Source organism: Aotus nancymaae, unplaced genomic scaffold (genome assembly GCF_030222135.1).
Source record: "Aotus nancymaae isolate 86718 unplaced genomic scaffold, 86718_ANA_hifiasm-v0.15.2.pri h1tg000020l, whole genome shotgun sequence".
Lineage (NCBI taxonomy): Eukaryota > Metazoa > Chordata > Mammalia > Primates > Aotidae > Aotus > Aotus nancymaae.
Window position 1 is genome coordinate 63,208,160 of NW_026988432.1, and position 25,361 is coordinate 63,233,520.

General features: G+C 39.3%; 1 protein-coding gene across 4 annotated transcripts in view; it reads left to right on the forward strand.

The window, feature by feature from the left end:
• ARHGAP28 (Rho GTPase activating protein 28) overlaps positions 1-19,256 on the forward strand; it is a 173,301-nt gene extending 154,045 nt beyond the window's left edge. For 3 of the 4 annotated variants that reach the window (XM_021672424.2, XM_064379416.1, XM_021672422.2), the window contains exons 16-18: positions 862-986; positions 13,784-13,848; positions 16,408-19,256. In XM_021672424.2, the coding sequence (XP_021528099.1) occupies positions 862-986; positions 13,784-13,848; positions 16,408-16,502 (285 nt within the window). In that variant the 3' untranslated portion in view covers positions 16,503-19,256. The remainder of the gene's footprint in view (positions 1-861; positions 987-13,783; positions 13,849-16,407) is intronic. The other variant, XM_021672425.2, reaches the window with a different exon arrangement.
• The last annotated feature ends 6,105 nt before the right edge of the window (positions 19,257-25,361 follow it).

Genomic DNA, 25,361 nt, shown 5'->3' on the forward strand with positions numbered 1-25,361 from the left:
GGCATTCTTTCTTGCGTCTCCATGTCTCTTCTCCTCTTATAAGGATGCCAGTCACTTGGATTAAGGACACATCCTACTGCAGTTTAGACCTCATATGTAATGGCCTCATCTTAACTAATTACATCTGCAATGACCTATTTCCAAGTAAGGCCATGTTTTGAGGTACCAGGGGGTTAGGGCTTCAATTTTTCTTTTGGGGAGACACAATTCAACCCATAGCATATTTATTCTAGGGTATCAATAGAATATTGATAGAATATGAGTCTAGGGAGTCCATTTATATAAACCTTCTACATCAACAGCACCATCCTTTGAGAAGGTACAGATTTAAGAGACTCCATCTTTCCCATTGCCATCTACACTGCTCTGCACAGTGTTTTCAGCACACTTTGAGGGGTCCCATTTCAAATGCCCACAGGGAATTGAATTTGGGCCAGCCATTCATGGCTGCTAACTAAAGAAAGAGAGTATTGGAGAAGCCATATTTTTAAATTGACTCTTAAATTTTTCAGAAGGTTGATATTCTTAAAATATATTCAAGTACAGAATTCTGCTTAAAGCAGGGTCAGTTAGGACTTTGTTCAAGAAATGCATTGATAGAAATGTTTGATTTTTGTCATAACCCAGTTTTTCCCCCTCATGATTTGAAGGCATTATAGCAAGACCTGACCAGGTACAGTAAAAATAAAATACCAGTTTAGTCATGAGTGAGTCTCCAGGTGAGAAAGAAGGCAGAGTTCCATTCTCGTTACGTGTTTTCCTAATTCAGAGTAGCACTGACTTTCATATATCTTAAGTACATCATTGAGCTGATATTCATCCCAGTTTGACAGAATGTACTGAATTTCTCCTCCTTGGCAGTCTGACGTGCCGGAAGGAGTCATACGAGTCCATGCTCCACTTCTCTCCAAGGTGTCCATGGCCATTCAACTCAACAATCAAACCAAAGCCAAAGACATATTGGCAAAATTTCAATATGAAAACAGGTGAGTCAACGTGAGTGAAAGTCTCTGCACGAAAAGGAAAACCTTTATCAGATGAATAACTTTCTAGGCATTTACAAATTTGACCTTTCGTAAAATATAGAATCTGTTGCTTTAGGGAGTTTACCAGTGGATTACTAGAATAAAAAGCAGAGAATGAAGTTAGTAGACATAGGATTGCTAACAACAAAAGTTGTTTTTCTTTTTTTTTCTTTTTTTTTGAGACAGAGTCTCACTCTGTCACCCAGGCTGGAGTACAATGTCACAATCTTGACTCCCTTCAACCTCCACCTCCCGGGTTCAAGTGATTTTCCTGCCTCAGCCTCCCAACTAGCTGGGACTACAGGCATACACCACCACGCCCAGCTGATTTTTGTATTTTTAGTAGAGATAGGGTTTCACCATGTTGCCCAGAATGGTCTCAATCTCTTGACCTTAGGATCCACCTGCTTTGGCCTCCCAAAGTGCTGGGATTACAGGTATGAGCCACTGTGCCCAGTGAAAGTTGTTTTTCATAGGAATTTCTACAAATGGAATTCTTAATAAGTATTGTCTATCTTGGAAGCTTCATTTATTCAGTGAGTTTTTACCTTTTATTTATTTATTTTTTTGATAGAGTTTCGCTCTTTTTGCCCAGGCTGGAGTGCAATCCTGTGATCTTGGCTCACTGCAGCCTCTGCCTCCTGGGTTCAACTCAGGAGGCTGCATGCCTCCCAAGTAGCTGGGATTATAGGCACGCGCCACCAGAACTGGCTAATTTTTTTTTTTTTTTTTTTTGCATTTTTATTAGAGACAAGGTTTCACCATGTTGGCCAGGCTGGTCTTGAACTCCTGACCTCAGGTGATCCGCCCACCACGGCCTTCCAAACTGCTGGGATTACAGTTGTGAGTCACTGCGCCTGACCGAGTTTTACCTTTTATTAGAATGAAAATATAGCAAGTTAGTTTTGTAGATAACTTGATAGTCCTTCAGGAATAACATTTTCCTAGGCCTGCATTGGCTTTAACATGCCTCTATCAGATAGAGTTTATGTAGTTAAGTGGATACCATAGCTATTACTTTCCTTAAAACATACTACTAATAATTCTTAGAATCAGAATAATACTTACAAAAATTCTTTTTGCAAATCTGCCATGGTCACCTTAAAGGGGCACACAGATGATGATAATTTTTGTCTGGACATGCTTACTCAAGAATAAACATTTGTCTTGTGGTTTTTGAAGGGTGAGAAACACTCGTTTATCCATTGTAGAGCATGTATGATTTGCTGCCTTAAAATGAAGCATTCCAATCGTGTTGAAAAGAAGTGGCCTTGTTGAGCAAAAAAGCCAATTGTAAAAGTTCACATACTGCATGATTCCATTTATTTAACATTTTTGAGATTAAATTTTACTGATGGAGGATAGATTAGTTGCCAGCGGTTGGGAGGGATGATTTGGAAGGGAGACGGTTTTGGTTATTAAAGGTCAACATGAAGGACCCTTGGTGTTGGAACTTGTGGTGTTGGGATCTTGACTGTGGTGAGGGATAACTGACCCTCTATAAAATTCTATTGAAATTAATACACACACACACACACACACACACACACACGAGTACAAGTAAAACTGGGAAATCTAAATAAGATAGGTAGATTGTATCAATATCAGTATCCTGATTGTGGCATTATGCTGTAGTTCTGTGAAGTGTTACCATTGGGAAAAATGACAGAATACAAAGAATCGCTCTGTATTATGTCTTACAACCACACGTGAATCTACAGTTATCTCAATAAAAATTTAAATTAAAAGAAAAACAAGTAGCTAGTAAAAGTCATCTACGGTGTGAGGTCAGGATGGTAGTTTTTCTACCATCAGGGGTAACAAAAAGCAGGGTCTGGTGGAAGGCATAGTGACTGGTAAGCCATGCTGATGACCTCCAGAAGTTTTTTTTTTTCTTTTGGTACTGGCGCAGACTATATAATGTGTTAGTTTTGTGAACATTCATCAAGTTGTATACTTATGACTTGTGTATTTTATGTATAATATATACACACACATGAACTCGTTTCCCACTTGCCCTAAGAGTACTGCACTGGCAGTTAGCTCTACTTTCTTTCCTAAATGGAAAATGGGTTGAAAAAGAAAAAGAAAAGTAGACAGAGGCCAACAGGAGCCCCAAACATGTATTCCTCTTTGCTATTGGACTGGACACCTCCATGTAGGCAGTCATACAGAGACTTGAAATATCATTCAATGGATTTGGACACCCAATAGACTTCTAGTTACATATATTACAAAACTGACTTTTACTCCCAAGTAGACCTTTTGTAGAGAGAAAATATTTCTAATAAAAATAAATTAGAACCAATAACTCAAATCTTTTATAACAACTTCTTCAAAAAATCTTGGTAACTCAGGAATGGGAAACCAAATATCATATGCTCTCACTCATAGCTCATAGCTAAGCTATGAGGATGCAAAGGCATAAGAATGACACAGTGGACTTTGGGGACGTGGGGGAAATGGGGAAGGGGTGAAGGATAAAAGACTACAAATTGGGTTCAGTGTATACTTCTCAGGAGATGGGCTTACCAAAATCTCAGGGATTACCACTAAAGAAATTTACCACTAAAGAATTTACTCATGTAACCAAATACCTTTTCCCAAAAAAACCTATGGCAATAAAAAAACTTTAAAAATAATAATAATTTTTTAAAAATCTTGCCCTATCCATTCTCTTTGCTTGTTAGAACTATGGCCTACTTCAGTTTAAGTGTTGTAAACTGGCCCTGATTTTGCACCTTTCACTAGAGGCTCATTTCTGACTGCCTACTCACAGCCCTGTGTGTTTAAGTTAAAAAAGGAAGGAGAAGTCCCATTCCTTCCAGGTACTCTCCCTTACAACTGGAACACCTTGGATAGTAACACAACAAAAAGCAGAGAAAGACTCTGAAAGGTGGAGAGAAGAGGCCTTGAGAAATGACACGGTGAGTTCTGGGAGTTTCCTTGTTACCTCCCACGTATCCAGACAGGGCACTGCGGAAACTTCCAACCAGGAACTGACAACAGGCACAGGCAAAAAAGAGCGCTAAGAAAAGCCTAGCCAAAGGATTAGCGAAAGGGGTGGCCTAACCACAGAAAACCTTTCTCGCAGTGTCTGCCCTACTCCAACCAAACACCAGTAGGAAAAACACGGCACCACCCCCATGGTTTCAGTGGATGCAAGCAGGGCATGGATCTGCCATCCACCACCTGCCACCTAACAGCCTGATGGGTGGTCTGATTCCAAACCAGGGTCATGTCTGCAGAGTCCTGCAGTGAGCTAAGCTTCCGCCTTCACCCAGCAGCAATCAAACTTAGCAGCAGCAAAGCAGTGCAAGGCAGACCATTTAGCACAAGTGTCAGTAAGGCCCTGTGGGAGCTAAGCCTCTTCCCCAACCATATGAACAAAACTGAACAAGGCAGGCACAGCAGAGCTTCCCTTGTACCCTTACTAGTATCATCAGGCCCAGTGGGGAAATGAGCCTCCACCTGACACCTGGTGGAAAAGGGTAAGATGCTGGAACAGTTGACACTCTGCTTCCTCTCCTCCTCTTTTCTGGGGTCATTGGGACCCAGTGAGGAGCTGAGCTTCACCCTCAGCCTGCAGCAACAAGGCGGTGTTAGCTTCTATTTCCCCCACCCTGGTGGCAGCAGTGCCCAGGAGGAAGCTGATCCTATACTCCCAATGGGAGGCAATGGGGCAGAGCCGGTTGGTGTCCCGCTTTCAGTGGGGTCCAACAAGAAGCTGAACATACATGCCCACCCTGGCCTTGTGCTAAACCTCAGCAGGAAGGCTACATGCCAAAAAGGGAAGATTAAGTAAGCCCTGGAGTCTCATAATATCATATCCAAAATGTTCACAATACAACCCACAATCACTCATTAAAGCAAAATCACATGAATGAGAAAAAACAAGCCATGATATCAACACTAAACTCAATCAAATATTAGAATTTTCTGACAAGAATTTTGTAACAACTATCACAAAAAATACTTCCACAAGCAATTATAAATTCTCCTGAAACAAACAAAAAAATAGAAAACAGCAAAGAAATACAACAACAAATGGAAATTACAGAACTGGAAAATGCAAAAACTGAGGTAAAAAAACTTGCTGAGTGGGCTCAGTAGTAGGGTGAAGATAACAGAGGATAGAATTAGCAAACTTGAGGATATATCAATAGAGTTTATTGATTATGAACAACAGAGAGGAAATAAACCGGAAAAAAAAATCAACATGGAAGTCTAACAAATGAGCTAAATGTCATACAATCAAAGTCCCAAAAGGAGAGGAAACACAGAGTGAGACTGAAAGAATATTTGAATGAATAAATGACAAAATACATCCCCAATTAGGAAAAGACAGAAAACTACCTCTTTGAGAAACTGAGTGAAACCAAATGGGATAAACCAAATAAATCTAAGCCAAAATAGTATGATTAAACTTGTAAAAATCAAAGACAAAGAAAAATTCTTGAAAGCATCCAGCGAGAAATGATGTTTTTAATATGAGGACACCAATTCAAATTACAGGAGATTTCTCATCTGAAGCCATGAAGGCTGGAAGGAAGTGACATAACATTTGACAAGTACTTAAAGGCAAGAACTGTCAACTATGAATTTCATATTCACCAAAAATGTCCTTCTGGAAATGAGAGAGAAATAAAGACACTCTCAGATGAAGGAAAACTAAAAGATTCGTTGCTAACAAACTGACAAAGGATGGCTGAAGGAAGTTCTTTAAACAGAAAGGAAATTATAACAAATTATAACAAGGCTTAGAACATCAAAAAGGCTAGGAGAACATCGAATGGGTAAAAACAGGGCTATAAACTATCCTACTTCTTATGCATTTTTAAAATCACATTTGGTGATAGAAGCAAAAATTACATCACCTGATACATTGCTCAGTGTATGTAGAGGACACACTTAAGACAATTACATTTTAAAATGGTGGCACACCCCCACTCCCTAAATGTGGTCTGTGCAGAATGACTTCCTTCCAAGAAAATACAGTGTGTAAACAGGGAAAAGGCAACTTTACAGTCAAGAAATCTGACCTCAATTAGGTGATCAGGTTAACATTAACAGTGATGAGTCATGTTGATAGTATGTTGATAGCATCAAGGTACACCGTTGATAAGATACGATAAAAACATCCTTTTATCTCTGTGGTCTTTCTCCCAAGAACACATAATTCCAATCTGAACATGAGAAAAACATCAGAAAAATCCTAATTGAGGAACATTCTACAAAATGCCTGAGCAGTACTCCTTGAAACTGTTCAGGTCATCAAAACTAAGGCAACTATGAGAAACTATTAGAGCAGTCAAAGGACACAAGACTACTATATTAGTTTCCCAGTGCTGCCATAACAAATCACCACAAATCAGTAGCTTAAAAGGTGGAAATGTATTCTCTCACAGTTCAGGAGTCCAGAAGTCTGAAATAAAGATGTCAGCAGGGTTAATTCCTTCTAAAAGCTCAGGGGGAGAAACTCTTGCCATGCCTCCCTCATGACTTTGGTAGTTGCCAGCAATCTTGGAATTCCATGGCTTCAGACACATCATTTCCATCTCTTCTCCCATCGTCACATCATCTTTACTCATTTTAGGTGCCCCTAAATCCAGGATGATTTAATCTCACAATCTTTAACTAATTACATCTGCAAATACCCTATTTCCAAATAAGGTCAAATTATGAACTTGAGGGTGGGCATGAATTTTGGGGGACACTGTTCAATCCCCCCATAGTTACTAAATGTAATGTGAAATTCTGGATAGGATCCTTGAACAGAAAATGAACATTAGGTTAAAATGAAGGTAATCTGAATAAAGTATGGACTTTTGTTAATAATAAGGTATCAATATTGGTTCATTAATTGTAACAAATATACTATATTAATATTAGATGTTTATAACGGGGCCATAACATCTTCATAGTTTTTCTGCAAATCTAAAAGAGTTCTAAAATTAAATATTTATTTTAAAATTGTTTCCAGGATTCTACCAGTTTTTTAAAAGCTACCACTTTTCAATGGTAAAGTCATTTCAGAGTAAAATGGGTAAAATTTAGTTGTGCCAGAATATCAGGATTATCTTCTATTTTAAAAATGAAATCTGTGCATGCATCAGTGGGCCTCCTTTAACTTAGGTGATTTTGAATTCAAATAACTGACAATGAATAGAATTATCACACTCATTTGAATGGCTACTATCTTAAAAAAAAAAAAAAAGAAAGAAAGAAAACTGCTGGTAAGGATGGGAAGAAACTGGAAATTTTGTGCACCACTGGTGGGAATATTAAGTGGTACAGCCACTGTAGAAAACAGTATGATGACTGCTCAAAAAATTACAAATAGAATTACCATATGATCCAGCAATTCCACCTCTGAGTTCATGGCCAAAAAATTGAAAGCAGGAGCTCATGGAGACATTTGACTCTCATGTTCACAGCATTACTCACAATAGTTAAGACATGGAAGCAACCCAAGTTGCTATCCAACAGATGAATGAATAAGCAAAATATGGTATATACATATAATGAAATATGATTCAGCCATAAAAAGAAAATAAATTTTGACATATGCTTCAAAATGGATGAGCCTCAAGAACACTATGCTGATGAAATAAGCCAATCACAGAAGGATAAACACTATGTGATTCCACTTAAGTTATGGTCAGAATCATAGAGATAGAATAGAATGGTGGTTACTAGGGGCTAAGAGGAAGAGGAAAATGGGGAATTATTGTTTAATAGGCATATAGTTTCAGTTTTACAGATGAAAAGTTCTGAAAACAGATGCTGGTTATAGTTGTACAACATTACAAATATATTTAATATCACTGAACTATACATCTAAAAATTGCTAATATGATACATTTTATGTTGTATGTATTTTGCCATGATAGAAATATAAAAACTTTTAAAGGAATAAATCTAATTAATGTTTTCAGTGTAGGATTAAGGGAACTAATGAAAGTATGCATCATTTATTGGTAAAACATCAATACCAGTAAACTGCAATAAGTTACACGTGTATTGTAATATTCAGAGAAACCACACGCAAAAGGCATACAAAGCAATATACTAAAAAATTGTATAAATAAAACAAAATAGAATCCAGAAAGATGGATCAAATCGTGGGCCATAAAACAAATCTCAATAAATTTAAAATAATTGAAATCATACAAAGCGTCTTCTCTGACTATAAAGGTATCATAAACTAGATATCAGTAACAGGAAGAGAACATGAAAACCTCTAAACACTTTAAAACTAAATCAAACACTTCTAAACAATCTGCAGGTCAAAGAGGAAGTCTTAAGCAAAATTTAAAAAAAATACCTAGAATGAAAGTAAAACTGGTAACGTAAAGTCATGTGGTGGCCAGGCACGGTGGCTCACACCTGTAATCCTGCACTTTGGGAGACCAAGGAGGGCAGATCACCTGAGGTCAGGGGTTCAAGACCAGCCTGATCAACATGGCGAAACCAATCTCCACTTAAAATACAAAAATTAGCCAAGCATCGTGGCATGCACCTGTAATCTCAGCTTCTCAGGAGGCTGAGGCAGGAGATCACTTGAACCTGGGAGGTGGAGATTGCAGTGTGTTGAAACCATGCCACTACACTCTAGCCTGAGTGACAGTGTGAGTCTCCATTTCAAAAGTAAATTAATTAATTTATTTATTAAATTTAAAAAGTAAAATTATGTGGGATACAGCTAAAGCAGTGCTGAGAGAAAAAGTTTTAGCAATAAATGCTTATGATAGAAATGAAAGATCTCAAATCAACTCTTCAAGTTCCTACCTCTAAAAACTACAAAAATAGGAGCAAAATAATCCTAAAGCAAGCAGAAGGACAAATTAATAAAGATAAGCAGAAATAAATGAAATTTAAAACAGGAAAATGATAAAGAAGATCAGTGAAACAAAAAATTGGTTCTTTTAAAAAGCATTAAGATTGATAAACTCCTAGGAAGACTAACTAAGATAAAATGAGAGATGACACAAATCAAGAATATCAAAAATAAAATGAGGTATCACTAGTATAGTACTTCCATTAAAGGGATCAAAAGGATTACTGTAACAACTTTATAGCTCATAAATTCAAAAACTTAGCATGGACCAATTCCTCAAAAACCACTAATTACCAAAATACAGCCAAAATGAAATTAACTAGCCAGATAGTGCTATAGCCATTAAAGAAATTGAATCTATAATTTTAAAGTTTTTAAAAGCTCTCCAAGCCCAGATGGTTTTGCTGGAGAATTCTAGTATTTAAAGAATTAACACTAATCTAGAACAATCTTTTCCAGAAAATAGAATAGGGAAAAACACTCCCTAACTCATTTTATGAAGCTTGTATTAATACCCCGATACCAAGAAAAAAAACCCTCAAAGATTTTATAAAAAAACAAACGAAAGCCCTACAGACCAGTATCTCATAAATGCAGAATTTTAAAATTATCATCAAAATAGCAAATCTAACAGCATTTATTAAAAGAATTATACACCATAAACCAACTGGGATTTTTTTTGGGCATGCAAGGGTGACTTAACATTAAAAAATCAGTCAGTGTAATTAGCCATGTCAACAGGAGAAAAATCATACAGTCATCTCAATTGATACAGAAAAAAGCCTTTGACAAAATCCAACAACAAGTCATGATAAAAACTTTCAGAAAACTAGGAAAAGAGGAGAACTTACTCAACTTGATAAAAATTATCTACAAAACCTACAGCTAACATCATGCTTTAACAATGAAGGATTGAATGCTTTCCCTCTAAGAGCAAGAATAAGGATGTCCACTTTCATTAGTCTCATTCACCATACTACTGGCAGATTAAGTCACTGTAGTAAGGCAAAGAGAAGAAATAAGAGGCATACAGATTATAAAGGAAGAAAGAAAACTCTATTTGCAGATAACCTAATTGTCTACATACAAAATTTTTTAAAATAAAAATTTGAAAAAGACCTAGAACTAACAAGTTAGTTCAGTAAGATCACAGGATACAAGATTAATACACAAGAGTCAATCACATTGGAACATGTGGAAACCAAATTTAAATCCAGAAGTAAAAACGCAATACCCTTTACAGTCACTCCAAAATAAATACTTAAGTATAAACCTAAGTAAACCTTTACAGGATCTGTGTGCTGAAAATTACAAAATGCTGGTGAAAGAAAGTAAAGAAGACCTAAAGAAATGGAGAGACATATCATTTTCATGGATTGGAAGACAACACAGTAAAGATGTCAATTCTTCACAAATTGACCTATGAGTTTAATGCAATTCCTGTCAAAATCCCAGCAAGATACTTTATGAACATGCACAAGCTTATTCTAAAAATATATCTGGAAAAGCACAGGCCCTAGGATAACTAAAATCATCTTGAAAAAGAATAATAAAGTAGGAGGAATCACTTTACTAGATATCAAGGCTGGCTATATAAAAGCTAGAGTAATCAAGATAGTATGGTATTGGTACAGGGATAGACACTTGGATCAATGGAATAGAGAACCCAGAAACTGACCCACACAAATATGCCCATCTGATTTTAAAAAAGATTTTTATTATAAACTGTACATAACATAAAAGTATGTTTTAGACCAGGTGCAGTGGCTCACACCTGTAATCCTAGCACTTTGGGAGGCCGAGGTGGGCAGATTACCTGAGCTCAGGAGTTTGAGGCCAGCCTGGGCAACATGGTGAAACCCTGTCTCTATTAAAATACAAAAAATTATCCAGGTGTGGTGGCGTACACCTCTAGTCCCAGCTATCCCAGAGACTGAGGCAGGAGAATTGCTTGAACCCAGGAAGCGGAGGTTGCAGGGAGCTGAGATCGTTCCATTGCACTGCAGCCTGGGCAACAGAGTGAGACTCCATCTCAAGGAAAAAAAAAAAAAGTATGTTTTAACCATTTCAAGGGGACAGTTCAGTGGCACTAAATACATTCACATTGTTGTATGACCATCACCATCATTCATACCAAGAATGTTTTTCTCATCCCACGCTGAAACTCTATACCTATTCTCACTGTCTTCAGCCACTGGTAACCATTCTTCTCCTTTCTGTCTCTATGAATTTGACTATTCTAGCAACTGATTTTAAGAAAAGTACAAAAGCAATTCGCTGGAAAAAGCATTTTCAGTAAATGGTGTTGTAGCAATGGATGTCCGTAGTGTCCATAGGCAAAAGTAAATAAATAAACCTTGATCTAAACCTCACAGCTATTCAAAAACTAACTCAAACTAGATCACAGACTTAGGTGTGTAGTGTAACACCATAAACCCCTTAGAAAATAATGTAGGAGAAAATCTTTGTGATCTAAAACTAAAGAGTTCTTCGACATCAAAAGTGTGACCTATAAGAAATAAAACTGATAAATTAGACCTCATCAAAATGGAAAACTTATATTGTAAAAGACCCTGTGAATAGGATGAAAAGAGAAACTAAGGACTGGGCTAAAATATTTGCAAAGGACCAGTATCTAGAATATATAAAGAAAACACTCAAAAAAAAAAAATCCAATTTGAAACAATCCAATTTGAAAGTGGGCAAAAGACATGAACAGACATTTTACCAAAGAGATAGAGATTACATTTCATCAGAGAGATAAACAATTGCAAATATGCCCATGGAAAGATATTCAACATTGGCCTTTATCGAAATGCTAATTAAAACCACAGTTACATGTTACTACACACCTGTGAGAATGGCTAAACTAAAAAATACTGCCAAAGATACAGAGAAACGGGATCACTCATGCGTTTCTCATGGGAATGTCGATAGTGCAGTCACTCCATAAAATAGTTTGGCAGTTTCTTAAAAGACTAAATCTCCAACTGCTATGTGACCCAGCATTCACACTCCTGGGCATTTATCCCAAAGAAATGAAGATGATGTTCACACAAAAACCTGTACACAAATGCTTATAGCGCTTTATTTATACAGTCAAAAACTGGAAGGAAAAAAAAACCAAGGTGTCCTTCAACAGGTGAATGACTAAAGAAACTGGTTAATATATACCATGGAATACTACTCAGCATTGAAAGTGTAGCAACAGGCCGGGCATGGTAGCTCACACCTGTAATTGCAGCACTTTGGGAGGCCAAGGTGGGCACATCACCTGAGGTCAGGATATCGAGACCATTCTGGCCAACATGGTAAAACCCCATCTCTACTAAAAATACAAAAATTATCTGGGCGTGGTGGCGCGTGCCTTAATCCCAGCTACTCAGGAGGCTGCGACAGGAGAGTCACTTGAACCAGGGAGTCAGAGGTTGCAGTGAGCCAAGATCGCGCCACTGCACTCCAGCCTGGCAACAGAGCAAGACTCTGTCTCAAAAAGAAAAAAAAGTGCAGCAACCTGGGTGGATCTCTAGGGATTTATGCCAAGTGGGAGAAAAAGCCAATACAAAACTGTTTCATACGATATGTTTCCATTTGTTTAACCTTTATGAAATGACAAATTTATAGAAGCATAGAATAGGGTAGTGCTGCTGGGGTAAGGGATGTGGCTAGGGTAGGATGGGGGAAGGAGTGAATGTGAATAAAGGGACAACAGGAGGTTCCTTGTGGGACTGGAAATGTTCTGCATCTTCCCTAGATCAGTGTCAACATTCTGGTCATGATACTGCACTAGAGTTTTGTGAGATGTTACTATCGAGAGAAACCCGTATAGGGTGCACAGGATCCGCATGTATTATTTCTTACAACTACATGTGAATCTACAGCCTCTCAAATGAAAGTTCAATTAAACCAAAAAAAAAAAAGAGGACACACATGCATCTTCCTCACAGTGGAGAGGCCAGGACAATCATTTGAAGTAACCAAGCTGAAGGTCACTCCTAGATAGGGATGGAGGTCAGCGATGGTCATTCAGACGCTTCTAACCCAGCATTCTAGTCTGGGGTGGAAAAATTAAATTGGGCAATAGTTTCTTGTGATTTGCTTTTATTTTATTTTATTTCATTTTATTTTTGAGACGGAGTTTTACTCTGTCGTCCAGGAGTGCAGTGGTGCAATCTCTGCCCACGGCAACTTCCGCCTCCCAGGTTCAAGCAATTCTCCTGCCTCAGCCTCCCAGATAGCTGGAACTACAGGCATGCATCACCACACCCGGCTAATTTTTTGTATTTCTAGTAGAGATGAGATTTCGCCATGTTAGCTAGGCTGGTCTCAAACTCCTGACCTCAGGTGATCCACCCACCTCAGCCTCCCAAACTGCTGGGATTACCGGCGTGAGCCACCGCACCCCAGCCATTACTTGCTTTTATTAAGGGGCAGAGACTTGCAATATAGTCAGTCTTAGACACCTTGCAAAGCATGAGTCAAACTGAGAAATGTGACTTGGGCTGAGAATTCCATTTAATTTTTTGGCAAATGCAGAAATGAAACCTGACTTCTTTTGGATTGAGAGTAATGTGGCCAACGACAAGGCAGTATTAAACATGCAGCTGCTCCGTGGCCAGCCTTGATGTGTCAGTAACAGTAACTACCCTAACATGGAGCTAGCAGCTGTGGCCTAAATGGGCTGTATGTGGTGCAGCGCGGCGGCTTCCCATCCTGCTGGGGAGCAGTCCTGTCCTCTCTGGGCCTCGGCTTCTTGTCTGTATCAGACAGAAGAACAAGTGTTCTTATCATAACTTCTGTCATAATAGTTTTGTGGGCCATATTTCATTAAGGCAGAATGAATTATTTGTTGCTTAGTTGTTTAACATGCATTCTTAGATCAGGAAAGAGTATTAAATTACTTTCTCATTTTTTTCAGTCATGGTTCATCAGAATGTATTAAGATTCAGAACCAAAGGTTATATGAAATTGGAGGAAATATAGGTAAGCATTCTTTAATAATTTCTACTGCTAAGTTCTCTGATTACTCTAAAAGAAATATGTTGCTATTATCATAAAGGTATATTTTATAAATTTCTCAGATAAAAACTAAAAATCATTAGGTTTCCGATATTTTTATATCATGTAAGAAAAGTTGCACAGCTTTTCTAAAATATTTTCAAAATTTAAATGAGAATATTTTAGTGTTGATATGGAGTAGACTTGGGTCTTTTTTGTTTGTTTGTTTTTTTGAGACGGAATCTCGCTGTGTCACCCAGGCTGCAGTGCAGTGGTGAAATCTCGGCTACTACAACCTCCACCTCCCAGGTTCAAGCAATTCTCCTGCCTCAGCCTTCCTAGTAACTGGGATTATAGATGCCTGCCACCATACCCAGCCAATTATTTTATTTTTAGTAGAGACGAGGTTTCACCTTGTTGGCCAGGGTGGTCTCAAACTGTGACCTCAAGTAATCCGCCTGCCTCGGCCTCCCAAAGGCTGGGATTACAGGCTTGAGCCATCACGCCTAGGTGGCTTGGGTCTTCTCAGTGTGACTTAAAGTTGGAAAGTCTCTCTGGAGACTCAGTGCAAAATAAAGCAGACAATACTGTAAGAACTTTCAGAAGCATGGCACCGTTCTGATTAACTTCCCTATTTTCTCTCTCCTCCCAAATTCATTCTGTTTCCCTGGGGGAACAGGCGAGGAATTAACAGAACTTCTCCCCTTGGTCTGTGAATGCCCTCACAGCCCTGTGCGCGCTCCGTGCTCCTGCTAAGGGCAGCGCCTCGCCTCGCCAGCACCCTCCACTCTCCCACACCATCAGCCTTTCCCTCCCAACTGCAGCATTTTCCATCTGCATTTAAAAAATCGGCAGTTTCTCTCATCTTTACAAAATTCTTTCTTGATTCCCTTTAAGTCCACTCCCATTTCTCTGTTCTACTTTACAGCAAAAACTTCTTGAATCACTGTCTACACTCCAATTTCTTCCTCCTTGTTTTCTCTTGAAGCCACTCCAGGCACGCTCTGCCCCTCAGCACTTCGCCAGAATCACCCTCTTGTCATGGCCACCAGACAGCTCGTCCATTTTTAGAACTGCCAGAGTTGATCTTTCCCTCCTTTGAAGAACCCTTTCTTCACCTGACTTCAAGGACACACTAAGCTTCTGACTTTCTTCCCACTCTTCCTGGCTGCTCTGCTGGAGTCCCCGTGCCCCTCACTTCTTGTCCTCTCAGCCTCTCAAAGTTGGAGAGCCGTAGGGTTCAGTCCTCGGAACTCTCCTTTATTTCGACTTACCCTCCTTGGCGAGCTCAATCCATCTCACCACGTTAAAAATACACCTGTATATGGATGCCCCTGAAGTTGTTATCCCAGGTGTCCCTTTAAACACTGAACCTGTCAATCCAGTCACCCGGCAGGTTTGGATCTGGGGCCTCTGCATTTGCTCTGACTTTTCCCCAGATGCTCTCCCTCCAGACAGCCTAATTTCTCACTCCCTCGCCTCCGCCAGGCCTTTGCCAATAAATCACCTTCTGGGCGAGACCCTCCTTCCTCGCACCCTCCCAAACATGCCTTCCATGCTTGGTCTTTCTCTCATGTTCTCACCACCAGTGGACTTACTTGATACTATATCTGTTTGTTTGTTGCCTTGTGTTGCTGTTAGAATGTTTTTGACTGCTACATGGCTGTAACCCCAGCTCCTGGAATAGTGCCTGGCACATAATGACTTAAATATTTGATAAGTGAATGCATCAAGCAACGGAGCACGCAGGCAGTTCTTGGTGCTTTTGTTTGAGACTTCAGCATACATTTGAAGTGCACTGCACATAAAGGCTTTCAAATATATTGGCCCCAGGGAATGATCTTTCAGTTGTTACCATTTTTGGATTTCCTGCCTATAGGCTTTACATCCATAGTAAAGAAACAAAATGACCATTCCTAAAATGGACTTGACTTGAATCATCCCTAGCTCTGGTCAAGTACCTAATAAATCCATTAGAGGACATGTATTAGCATGTAAATGATGAATTTATACTTGAAACAAGTTCTTGTTATATTTTTCTTTGCTTTGCTTTGGTTTGCTTTTTTTTTTTGAGACAGGGTCTCACTCTGTCACTCAGGCTGGAGTACAGTGGCATGATCTTGGTTCACTGCAATCTCACTTCCCAAGATCAAGTGATTCTCCTGCCTCAGCCTCCCAAGTAGCTGGGATTACATGTGCCTGCCACCACACCCGGCTAATTTTTGTATTTTTAGTAGACACAGGGTTCCACCATGTTGGCCAGGCTGGTCTCCCTCAAGTGATCTGCCCGCCTCAGCTTCCCAAAGTGCTGGGATTACAAGCCTAAGCCACCACACCCAGCCCTTGCCATATTTTTCTAATCGATGCCATGAAGCAAGGGAACAATTTGCCTGTGGTGGTATGTCTGCTTTCTTCCACAATTTCATGTGAGATTTGTTTGAAGTACCCATACTTCATAGTCTTAAAGAAAGAAAAAAAAAAGGAAGGGAGAGAGGGAGAAGACATACATGTACACTAATTCTTTGATCTTTCTATTTCTTTTAGGAGAGCATTGCTTGGATCCAGATGCTTATATATTGGATGTATATCATATAAATCCTCAAGCAGAATGGGTGATTAAACCCCAACAAAGTTCTTAAAATATCCTCAAGATAGCTGCTATCATGCATTATATGCCAAAAAGATCCTACATTTTGGTAGGGAAAAACCACACTCTTTGACATGTTTGTTCCTATGGCCTTCTCAGTATTTCTGGCCTTCAGCAGCGGGCATTGTCTATGCATGAACTACGGAAGAGGCGCTGGTTCACCAATTCAACTGAAGCTTTCTCGTGACTTTTTTTTTTTTTAAAAGCAAAGGAAAGATGATATGGTCCTTCCAGAAGAAAGACCAATTTAGAATATGGAACTCTAATTACTTCTAGTATTTCAACTTCCTAGCAGAAATGAACTTGGCCCTAGACCTGGGGATAAGCAACAGTTCGTTATGTTGCCAACGCTGCCAAACAGAAGAGGGGGAAGAGACCCTTTTTTATACTTAATGTACATATATTGACTTTTTGAGCAAGAATGCCAGAAATAGCCTTCATTTCTACCCTGCAAAATCATCCTGATCTGCTTTCCAAAGAGAATAAGTTTCTGAAGTGAAACGTACAATATTTATGCTCTGACTCCCTCCTGAATTGGAGGAGGAAGAACTTCATCTAAAGAAAACTGTATTGTTATGTACATCAGACTGTGTATTGTGACTATCAGCATTCTGGTGCAAATGAACTTTTCTCTATCATCGACTGTGGAAAACTGATACTTTTAAAGCCTATTCTGTGAGCACAGGTCCTCCTAGTGAAGCTTAGTTTGACAAAGGGTGTCTTATGCTTTCCTAACCTTATTTGTAGTTAACATCCACAGAGCGTCTATTTTCTCATTATGGTTATGGTGCTCAGTATCTTTCCAAGTAACAGGCACAGGCTTCCTTTTCTCATCAAACACACCATTTGTTATATTTCACAACTATACACAGTCACTTTTCCAGTCCCAATTTAAAAATGCAGAACTGCTTTATCCAAGAATGCTGAAAAATACTGTTATGTCCAGGGTTTTTAAACTATAAAAGCAGATTATGCTTTTGTTTGTTATTCACAGGCATGGCCGAGCCCTGTGGATTAATTAGCCTGAGGCTTAAAATCAGGTGCGTGTCTGGTAAGATGAACACTCTCACTATCAAGAGCCTGCAGAGCCATTTTACAGACCTGCAATTGGCCAGAACACAGTCTCCACATTTCTAACTCGGAGCAGATCTAAAATGTGCTGAGGGATTAGACAACTCTGCCTCTCTGCTTGAGATTGTGGATATAGCCCTTCTGGGGTTAGCTGGAAAGGGAGCAGAGTTCTCATGTATCCCAGATGTATACTTTGGCTTGGGATCTACAGATTGAGATTTTAATGAATTATATTGGATTTTAATGAGGTCCAAATGACTGACTCTCTCTGACAATTCAAGCAGTAGACAAAGTTGCTCACAAATGCAGGAAACATCTTTTTGTCTACTTAGCAAAACGTGATAGTATTTTAAACCTATTTGTAGAAGAAATCTCAAAACATGATAATATTTTAAGCCCATTTGTAGAAGAAATCTTTTATACGATATACCTTGATGTCTATGCAAAACATTGCTTATATTAAACATGTAGATAACATTTCTGGCATTTGGGATTCTGTTATATTTTTATAGAAAACACAAGATCCATTCATTTGATTTGTTCATTTGAGAATTTTCATTTCCTTTGCCTGAAAACCCACTAAAAGGAAACATGCCTTCTATATAAGTTTATATTTATTCCTACATTTTATTCATTTTTAATGTATGTGTAATTCGTGGCATGTGACTTTACATAATGAATTTCTAGAGTCTGAAAAAAATGCTTCATCATTTTTGCAATTCAGACAAGGATAAACATTTTGCTTTATGTAATTGCTGAATCCCAAGACATAAAATGGCAGTGATTTATGACCACATATGGAAGAAATTCTTCAAATAGCTACCTTAGGTTTCTGCATTATATGTGAAAACTGAGTGATATTTCTCAGTGTATTTCCTCTCATTCAAATAGTTCAATTCTGTTGTTTTTATATAGAAAATTCACAAATCTGTTCATTTAATTTTTTATTTGACAATTTGTATTTCTTTTGACTGAAATACATTAGAACCTATGGGTAAATTCTGAAGGTTTTAAGATTTACTTCAGCTTGTCACCAGTTTCAAATAAATGCCTAATAGATAACAAGTAAAATACAATTTCTTATCCACTTTCATGTGGTTTAAAATGGCAGAGACTTAGCTGAGTCAATAACTGTAATCACTCTAGTTTATTCAAGGATATTCAACTTCCATATATATATATATATGGAAGGCCATGTCAATACTAGTATCATTGAATATAACTTTTATTCTTAATCAGAGGTCTAATTGATTAGAGAAGAATTTTTAATAGATACACAGACCAATATTTGTGTGGTTAAAGAGGTTTTTTTGACCAATTTTATTCTTAAGAATAAACAAACCCCTACAGTTAAAATGCAAAGATGCCTGTCATCTAAGTATTGAAAGAATTCTTGCCTTATCAAGATTTGTTTTTAAAAAGTTTAATGAATTCATATAAACGAATCAATCCTTGCAAACAAAAAAAGAGCAGATACTGGGCTTCTGTGTGCTATCCCTAAGAGCTTCTCATCTCCACCCATTCCTAGAGCTCTTGATATACGCCTGGGAAAACAATGTCCTCCAGGAGAAAGCACTAGAGGGAACTAACATTTTAGGACCGCTTATTCAGAAAAAAACCCGAGAGTCGATTCATTTCTTCCCTCTGTCCTGCAAAAGAAGATCCCTTTGTTAAGCAGCTCATTTGGGAATGTGATTCTTGGAGTCAGTGATCTTTAACTGGATTATCAATTATTTACAACGTCTATACAGTATAAACTACCTCACTTGCCTTTCATAGGAAAAACAATGAGTGGACTTTAACCATTGTTGTTACAAAACTGTGCCTGAATCTTGTTATTTAAATCACTTCAGTTAGCTTTTAGTATGTGTTTAATAATATACATTTAATGATGCAAAAAAATTTCAGCAAAGCTTTAAAACCAGAAATACTCTGTAACTGTGATCTATGTGGGTATATGCTGAGAGAATTCCTGTGCCCTGGTCAGGGTCTTGTGTTTCTAACCATGTGCAGATACAAGTGTTCAGGAGTAGGAATTAATGTCCTTCTTTTCTTTCAGGCATTTTCATCTGTTGTCCACGTATTTCACTTGACTGAAAGGTCGCATGAGTTAAAATGGGCCTTTTTCTTAGAGAGCATATTTTAACTGTTCTTCATAAACATTTATTTGCCTTAAAAGACTTTATGTTAAGGGATTAAATAGTTTCTCTGACAGGCAGTTTTTAACTGTTTTCCATAAATAAAAATAATATGACATGGAATTAAAATGTTTGTTTTCAAGCATTTGTAACAGTTTTACACACTTACATACACCTTAAATATTTTTTCTGTCAGGCATTTACCAACTTTTCTAAAACGAATTTGATTGACAAATCGTGACACTAGAAAATGCCAATGTTTTATGTCTTTGCCCATCTCAAAAGTTAATGTTGATTCTTCTGTTCCATCAGCTTTCATTGTTAAGTAGAATATGTATGTTGCATTTTATCCATAAGAAATAAAGAGAAAAAAACTAAAAACATTGTATGAGAATTCTTCTACTTGACTTGTTCAAGGGCACAGTGACTCTAGGAATGATTTTGCCTTAAGGAAATATTTGGCAATACCTGGAAACAGATGTTGTTTCCAAATGATCTTCACCCGCCAAGGCGGGTGGATCATGAGGTCAGGAAATCAAGACTATCTGGGTCAACATGGTGAAACCCCATCTCTTCTAAAAATACAGAAAAATTAGCTGGGCGTGGCGGTGCACGCCTGTAGTCCCACCTACTCGGGAGGCTGAGGCAGGAGTATTGCTTGAACCCAGGAGGCAGAGATTGCAGTGAGCCGAGATTGTGCCACTGCACTACAGCCTGGGCAACAGTGGGAGACTCTTAAAAAAAAAAAAAAAGACAGTGCTGTGATTCCTGGGTGTGATGCTTAGGTGTCAACTTGACTGGATTGAGGAATGCCTAGATGCTTGGTGAAACATTGTCTCTGGGTGTTTCTGTTAGGCTGTTTCTAGAGGAGACTGGCCTGTGAGGCAGTGGACTGAGAGAAGCCCCCCAATATGGGTGGGCACCACTCAGTGGACTGGGGGATTGGCTGGGACTAACAGGCAGAAGAAGGGAATTCCCTGCTCTCTGTTCTCTCTCCCTTCTGGAGACGGATGCCTTTTTTCCTTCTGCCCTTAGATAACAGATTCCAGGTTCTTCAGCTTTGGACTCTGGGAGTCTTGCATCACAAGACTCCTGAGGGGCTCTCAGACTTTAGGTTTCAGACTGGGGGCTGCTTCCAGAATGAGCCACGCTATGGGTTTCTTTGGTCTTCAGCTTGCAGACCCCCTATGGCAGGAATTTTCCACCTCTCCTTGATTTTGTGAGCTAATTCCCCCTAATAAATCATTTCCCATATATCTGATTGGTTCTCTCTGGAGAACTCTAATACACCGAGACACCCCTTTGGGACAAAAATATGATGAACCTTGACTTCTATTTCACAAAAGTACAAAATATGCAAGTTAGATCACAGAGGTTAATGTGAAAGCTAAAAGTAGTCTTCCAGAACACTTTGGGAAGGTTATCTTTATGACTTTGGAGTAAGTAATATTCCTCAGACAACGTTGCAAGACACCTTCTCAATTCCAAAGTTCTCTTCAAAATATTATCTCTTTGACGAAAACACGTACAGTCATGGAAGAGAATCAGGAGTTGGGGCAATGCAGGGCTCCCTGTGAATGTTTCTTTTATCTCTGCCATCATAAATCACACCTTCTCTCAATGCCTTCAGACGGGGTAAGGAGGGAGGAGAATTGGTGGGTGTAAGATTTTACCGTATGTGTATTCTTACAATGTTTTTATGAACTTGTACATATAATAATTCATTATGAGCTTTGCTCTGCAATCTCATAACATATTTATCACTGTGCAGGTGCAAGTCTGTGCTAGAGTGCAGACTCCACCGCCCCAGGGCACCAATCCAATCACGTAACAATCTGCATGTGTAAGTACCAAAATCAGGACTGCCATACCCATCAGTAATAGTCCATCAGTTCACCAGTTTAAAACTCTATTGCCCAACAGGGCTGTGGAAGCTATTTTCTACTTCCATAAGTCTTTCAATGCTGCAAATTTTTGTTTTCGAACAGTAACGGTTCGTTTTCAACAACAGCTATTTTGCAAATGGTTACCAATGCGATCCAGTTCTAACAAGGAATCTGAAGTTATTCTATTCTCAATTACATTATCAGTTACAGTATTTCTAAACCTACAGCTCCTGACTCAGTAATGAAATCGTTCAAGAAGTATTAAATCATACTTCTTGAAGGGGACACTTGCTAACCTGGATACCGCATAATTATTGTTCAGTCTAGCAAGTATCCCCTTTTAAATATTCCAGACTTAGCATGTTTCAAACTGGATTTTTAAATCTTTATGCCCAAATCCGTTCCACCCACATTTAAAAAAAATAAATAAATCTCAATTAACAGCGGCTTTATCTTTTCAGTTTCTCAAGTCAAAAATCTTGGGAGTCCCCTTGACGACTTTCTTCTTATCACATCCCATACCAGCCCCTTAGCAAGTGTGGAGTGACCCAGTTCAAGGCACAGTCACGAACACAGGATGCCCAGGTTCTTCTGGTTTGCACTTTTAAACATTTAGACGATCACCTTTTGCCTCTTAAACAGCTTCTTCTTATTATATTCTGCTTTCCTGGTATTTGTCGCTAGACGGCAGCAGAGGATTTTGATTGGATTCCAAATCGGTTGGTTAAAGCAGCCTGAGCTCCTCAGAGGGAGGTTGTGGTTGTGGTGGTGTGTGGTGTGTGGTTGTGTGTGGTTGTGTCGTCCTTGCTGTTGCCTTAGTTGACTTGGAGCTCGCCAGTGGGCAGAGGGGACAGAGGTTCTTCAGACAGTCTTTATACCTGGGGACTGGTGGGTGGCTATGGGGGCCCTTTAAAGCTTTGTCCTGTACCCCGGGGCCGCGCTGGAGGTCGGGTGCCCGCAAACCCGCGCCAGGCTGGCCTGGGCTTCCCCGCGCTCGGCCCCTGCAGCTCGGTCCGCCCGCGGGCTGCCTTTGCTTTGCCTCCCTGTGTGGCTGGGAATCAGCGGGGCGGGCCCCGTCGTCCTCACCCCCTACATAAGTCCTGTGTGCTTCTGGGTCACCTCTGCCTTTGGAGCGCAGAGGGCCCAGCGGTCTTCGTCAACGTTCTGTCAAATTGAGCTGGTCAGGCCGTCTCTTTTTGAGTCTCTTCCTCTCTCGCACCTGTAAACAAAGGTGAACCCGAAAGAGCCACTCCAAGAGGCATCCGGATGGCCCACTGGGCCTACATTTTGAATAGAGCCATGCGTCATTTGCAGCTGACTAGGGTCACCCTGGGTCCCCAGACCACCCGCACTTCTGTCTACTTTGCCAAGTGCTGCGCTCACCCGAACCAGCCAAGGAGAGCTCAGCTGTATCAACCAATGAGCCAGAGCTCTGCTGTATTGACCAATCAGAACTAAGCAAGTTTGAATAAAGAGTCAAACTTGTTTAGTACCAGAGCCCTCTTTTTATACTCTGGAATGTACCTTCCTTTAAGTCTGCAACTCCCAGGTTTGAAAACTGTTTCACTGGAATAAAGCCTCTTTCCTCCAAATTCCTTTACAGACGACTTTTGTTCACCAACTCCACACAAACGTAGCTTTATCTCGTAGGGTTAATTTACTTCCCTGGATATAGCTCCTGACTTCTGGCAGAGAATGGCCCTGAACAACAGCTAAACCCATGCATGTCTCTATCCGTTCTCTTTCTTGGTGGATCCAAATGCTAGATTTGGAAGCGTGATGAAAGTTGTCATCCTATGGTAATATTTCGTGCCCTGATAGTGGTATTTTTTCTGTTCCATAGCTAAGAAAGCTGCCATTGGTAGTTAATTGATGGCTTCAAGGGCATATTTAGGAGTTTATCTACTCCTATGTTCTTGACTAGGAAACGCCTGCTGTCCCCTTCTGGCCATCCTGAAAGGTTCTGACCCTGAGCTGGGTTGCCATCTCTTCCACTAGATCAACTTGGAGCCCTGCTTGCTGGGTACCAAGTGATGCAAGGCATTATCTCAGTTCCAAAGACATCTACAAAATGTTGTTTGTCAGTAAAGCATACAAGCAGATGGAAAATAATCAGGAGCTCCAGAGAAGCTAGAGGCCCTATTAGACATATCTCTCTTCTTCCCAGCAGTAAATTACACCTACTCTGACCAGACAGAAGTTGGAAAGGGATACATGGGAAGAAGGAGGCACCCTTGAAATATTCATCTGAATTTTGCCAACTAATAATCACTTGCATACTCTTACAAGCAATGACTTCTTATTTAGTACCTTTTATGTTACGTCACACATATACCTCATTATCGGTAGTTGCTCTGCGTTTGCATAACATTTTTGTCGCTGCATATCAGTGGACTTTGTTCCATTTCCCTAGACATTGGAAACAGGCTTCTCTACCACACTGTTCTCACGGTGTCACTACAACAGGACAACAACCGTAGCCATAGAAGGAAATAATTGATAAATTGCATCCATACCATTTAATATTTCTGCTCAGCAAATAAACTGTTAAAGGCAAGCTAAGAGAAGAATGTGTATGTTTGTGTGTGATGTTTGTGTGTGTGTAACTCACAGAATATGTAAAGAACTCTAACAAATCAGTGATTTTAAAAGATAATTTTTTAATGGGCAAAAGACTTGAACACTTCACAAAAATGCAGAAATAGTCAACATGCATAAAAAGGTACTCAATGTCATCAGTCACCAGAGAAATGCATATTAAACCACCATGTGATAGCACTATGCAACCACAAGAATACTCAACATTAAAAATAGACATCATACCAACTGTTGGCAAAGACATGCAACAACTGGCATTCTCATATGTTGCTGTTGGGACGCTAAAACAGTAGAACCAATTTGGAAAACTGGCAATATAGTATAAAGATAACCATGTACCTACACTATAACCTAGAAATCAACTCCTAAGATATTACCCAAGAGAAATTAAAACACATACAAATACTTGTGAACTTATGAAGTTTTATTCATAACAGGCAAAACCTGGAAAAGGGTTAAATACATTTGGTTAATTCCTAGAATGGAGTACTACTCAACGATTTAAAAAATGAATGTAGTGCACATGCAACAATATGAATTTCAAAAACATCTTGCATACAAAAAGTCAAACATGAGTCCCCGACAAAGGCTGTCTTTGGCCTAACTCCAGTGAGGCTCCTCTAAGCCCTCAATGCATAAAATTTAGACTGTCCTTGGTTTGTTTAGTTGAGTTAGAATCCTGTGGGGTCAGTTTATTGAAAATCCCCCACCATTGTTACCTGATCAAATTTCACACCCCCCACGCTTCATATCTTCCCATCCTGGTCTGTCTTGAGCAAAAATACTGTTGAGCTCCTCTAATAAAAACCTCCCTAGCCTTGATGTTTCCTCTTAGGAATTTTCCATACACTGAGCCCCACCCTGCTTTTTGGCTAGAAACTCCCACTTGTCCTGGTTGTATTCAGAGTGGAGCCAAATCTTTCTCCCCTACTGCAAAACCTCATTACAGAGGGCTCGCATGATAACGTCTGACTTATCATCTTTAATGAGTGTCATGAATAATTTTTCTTTAACAATACATGATTCCACTTACATGAAATTCAACAGCAGGAAAAGCTAATCTGTGGAGATAGACATTAGAAAAGTGGGTTGCTTGGAGAAGAGACCAGCTGGAAATGGTCATAGGGTAATTCCCCTGGGATCTCCATGATCAGGCCC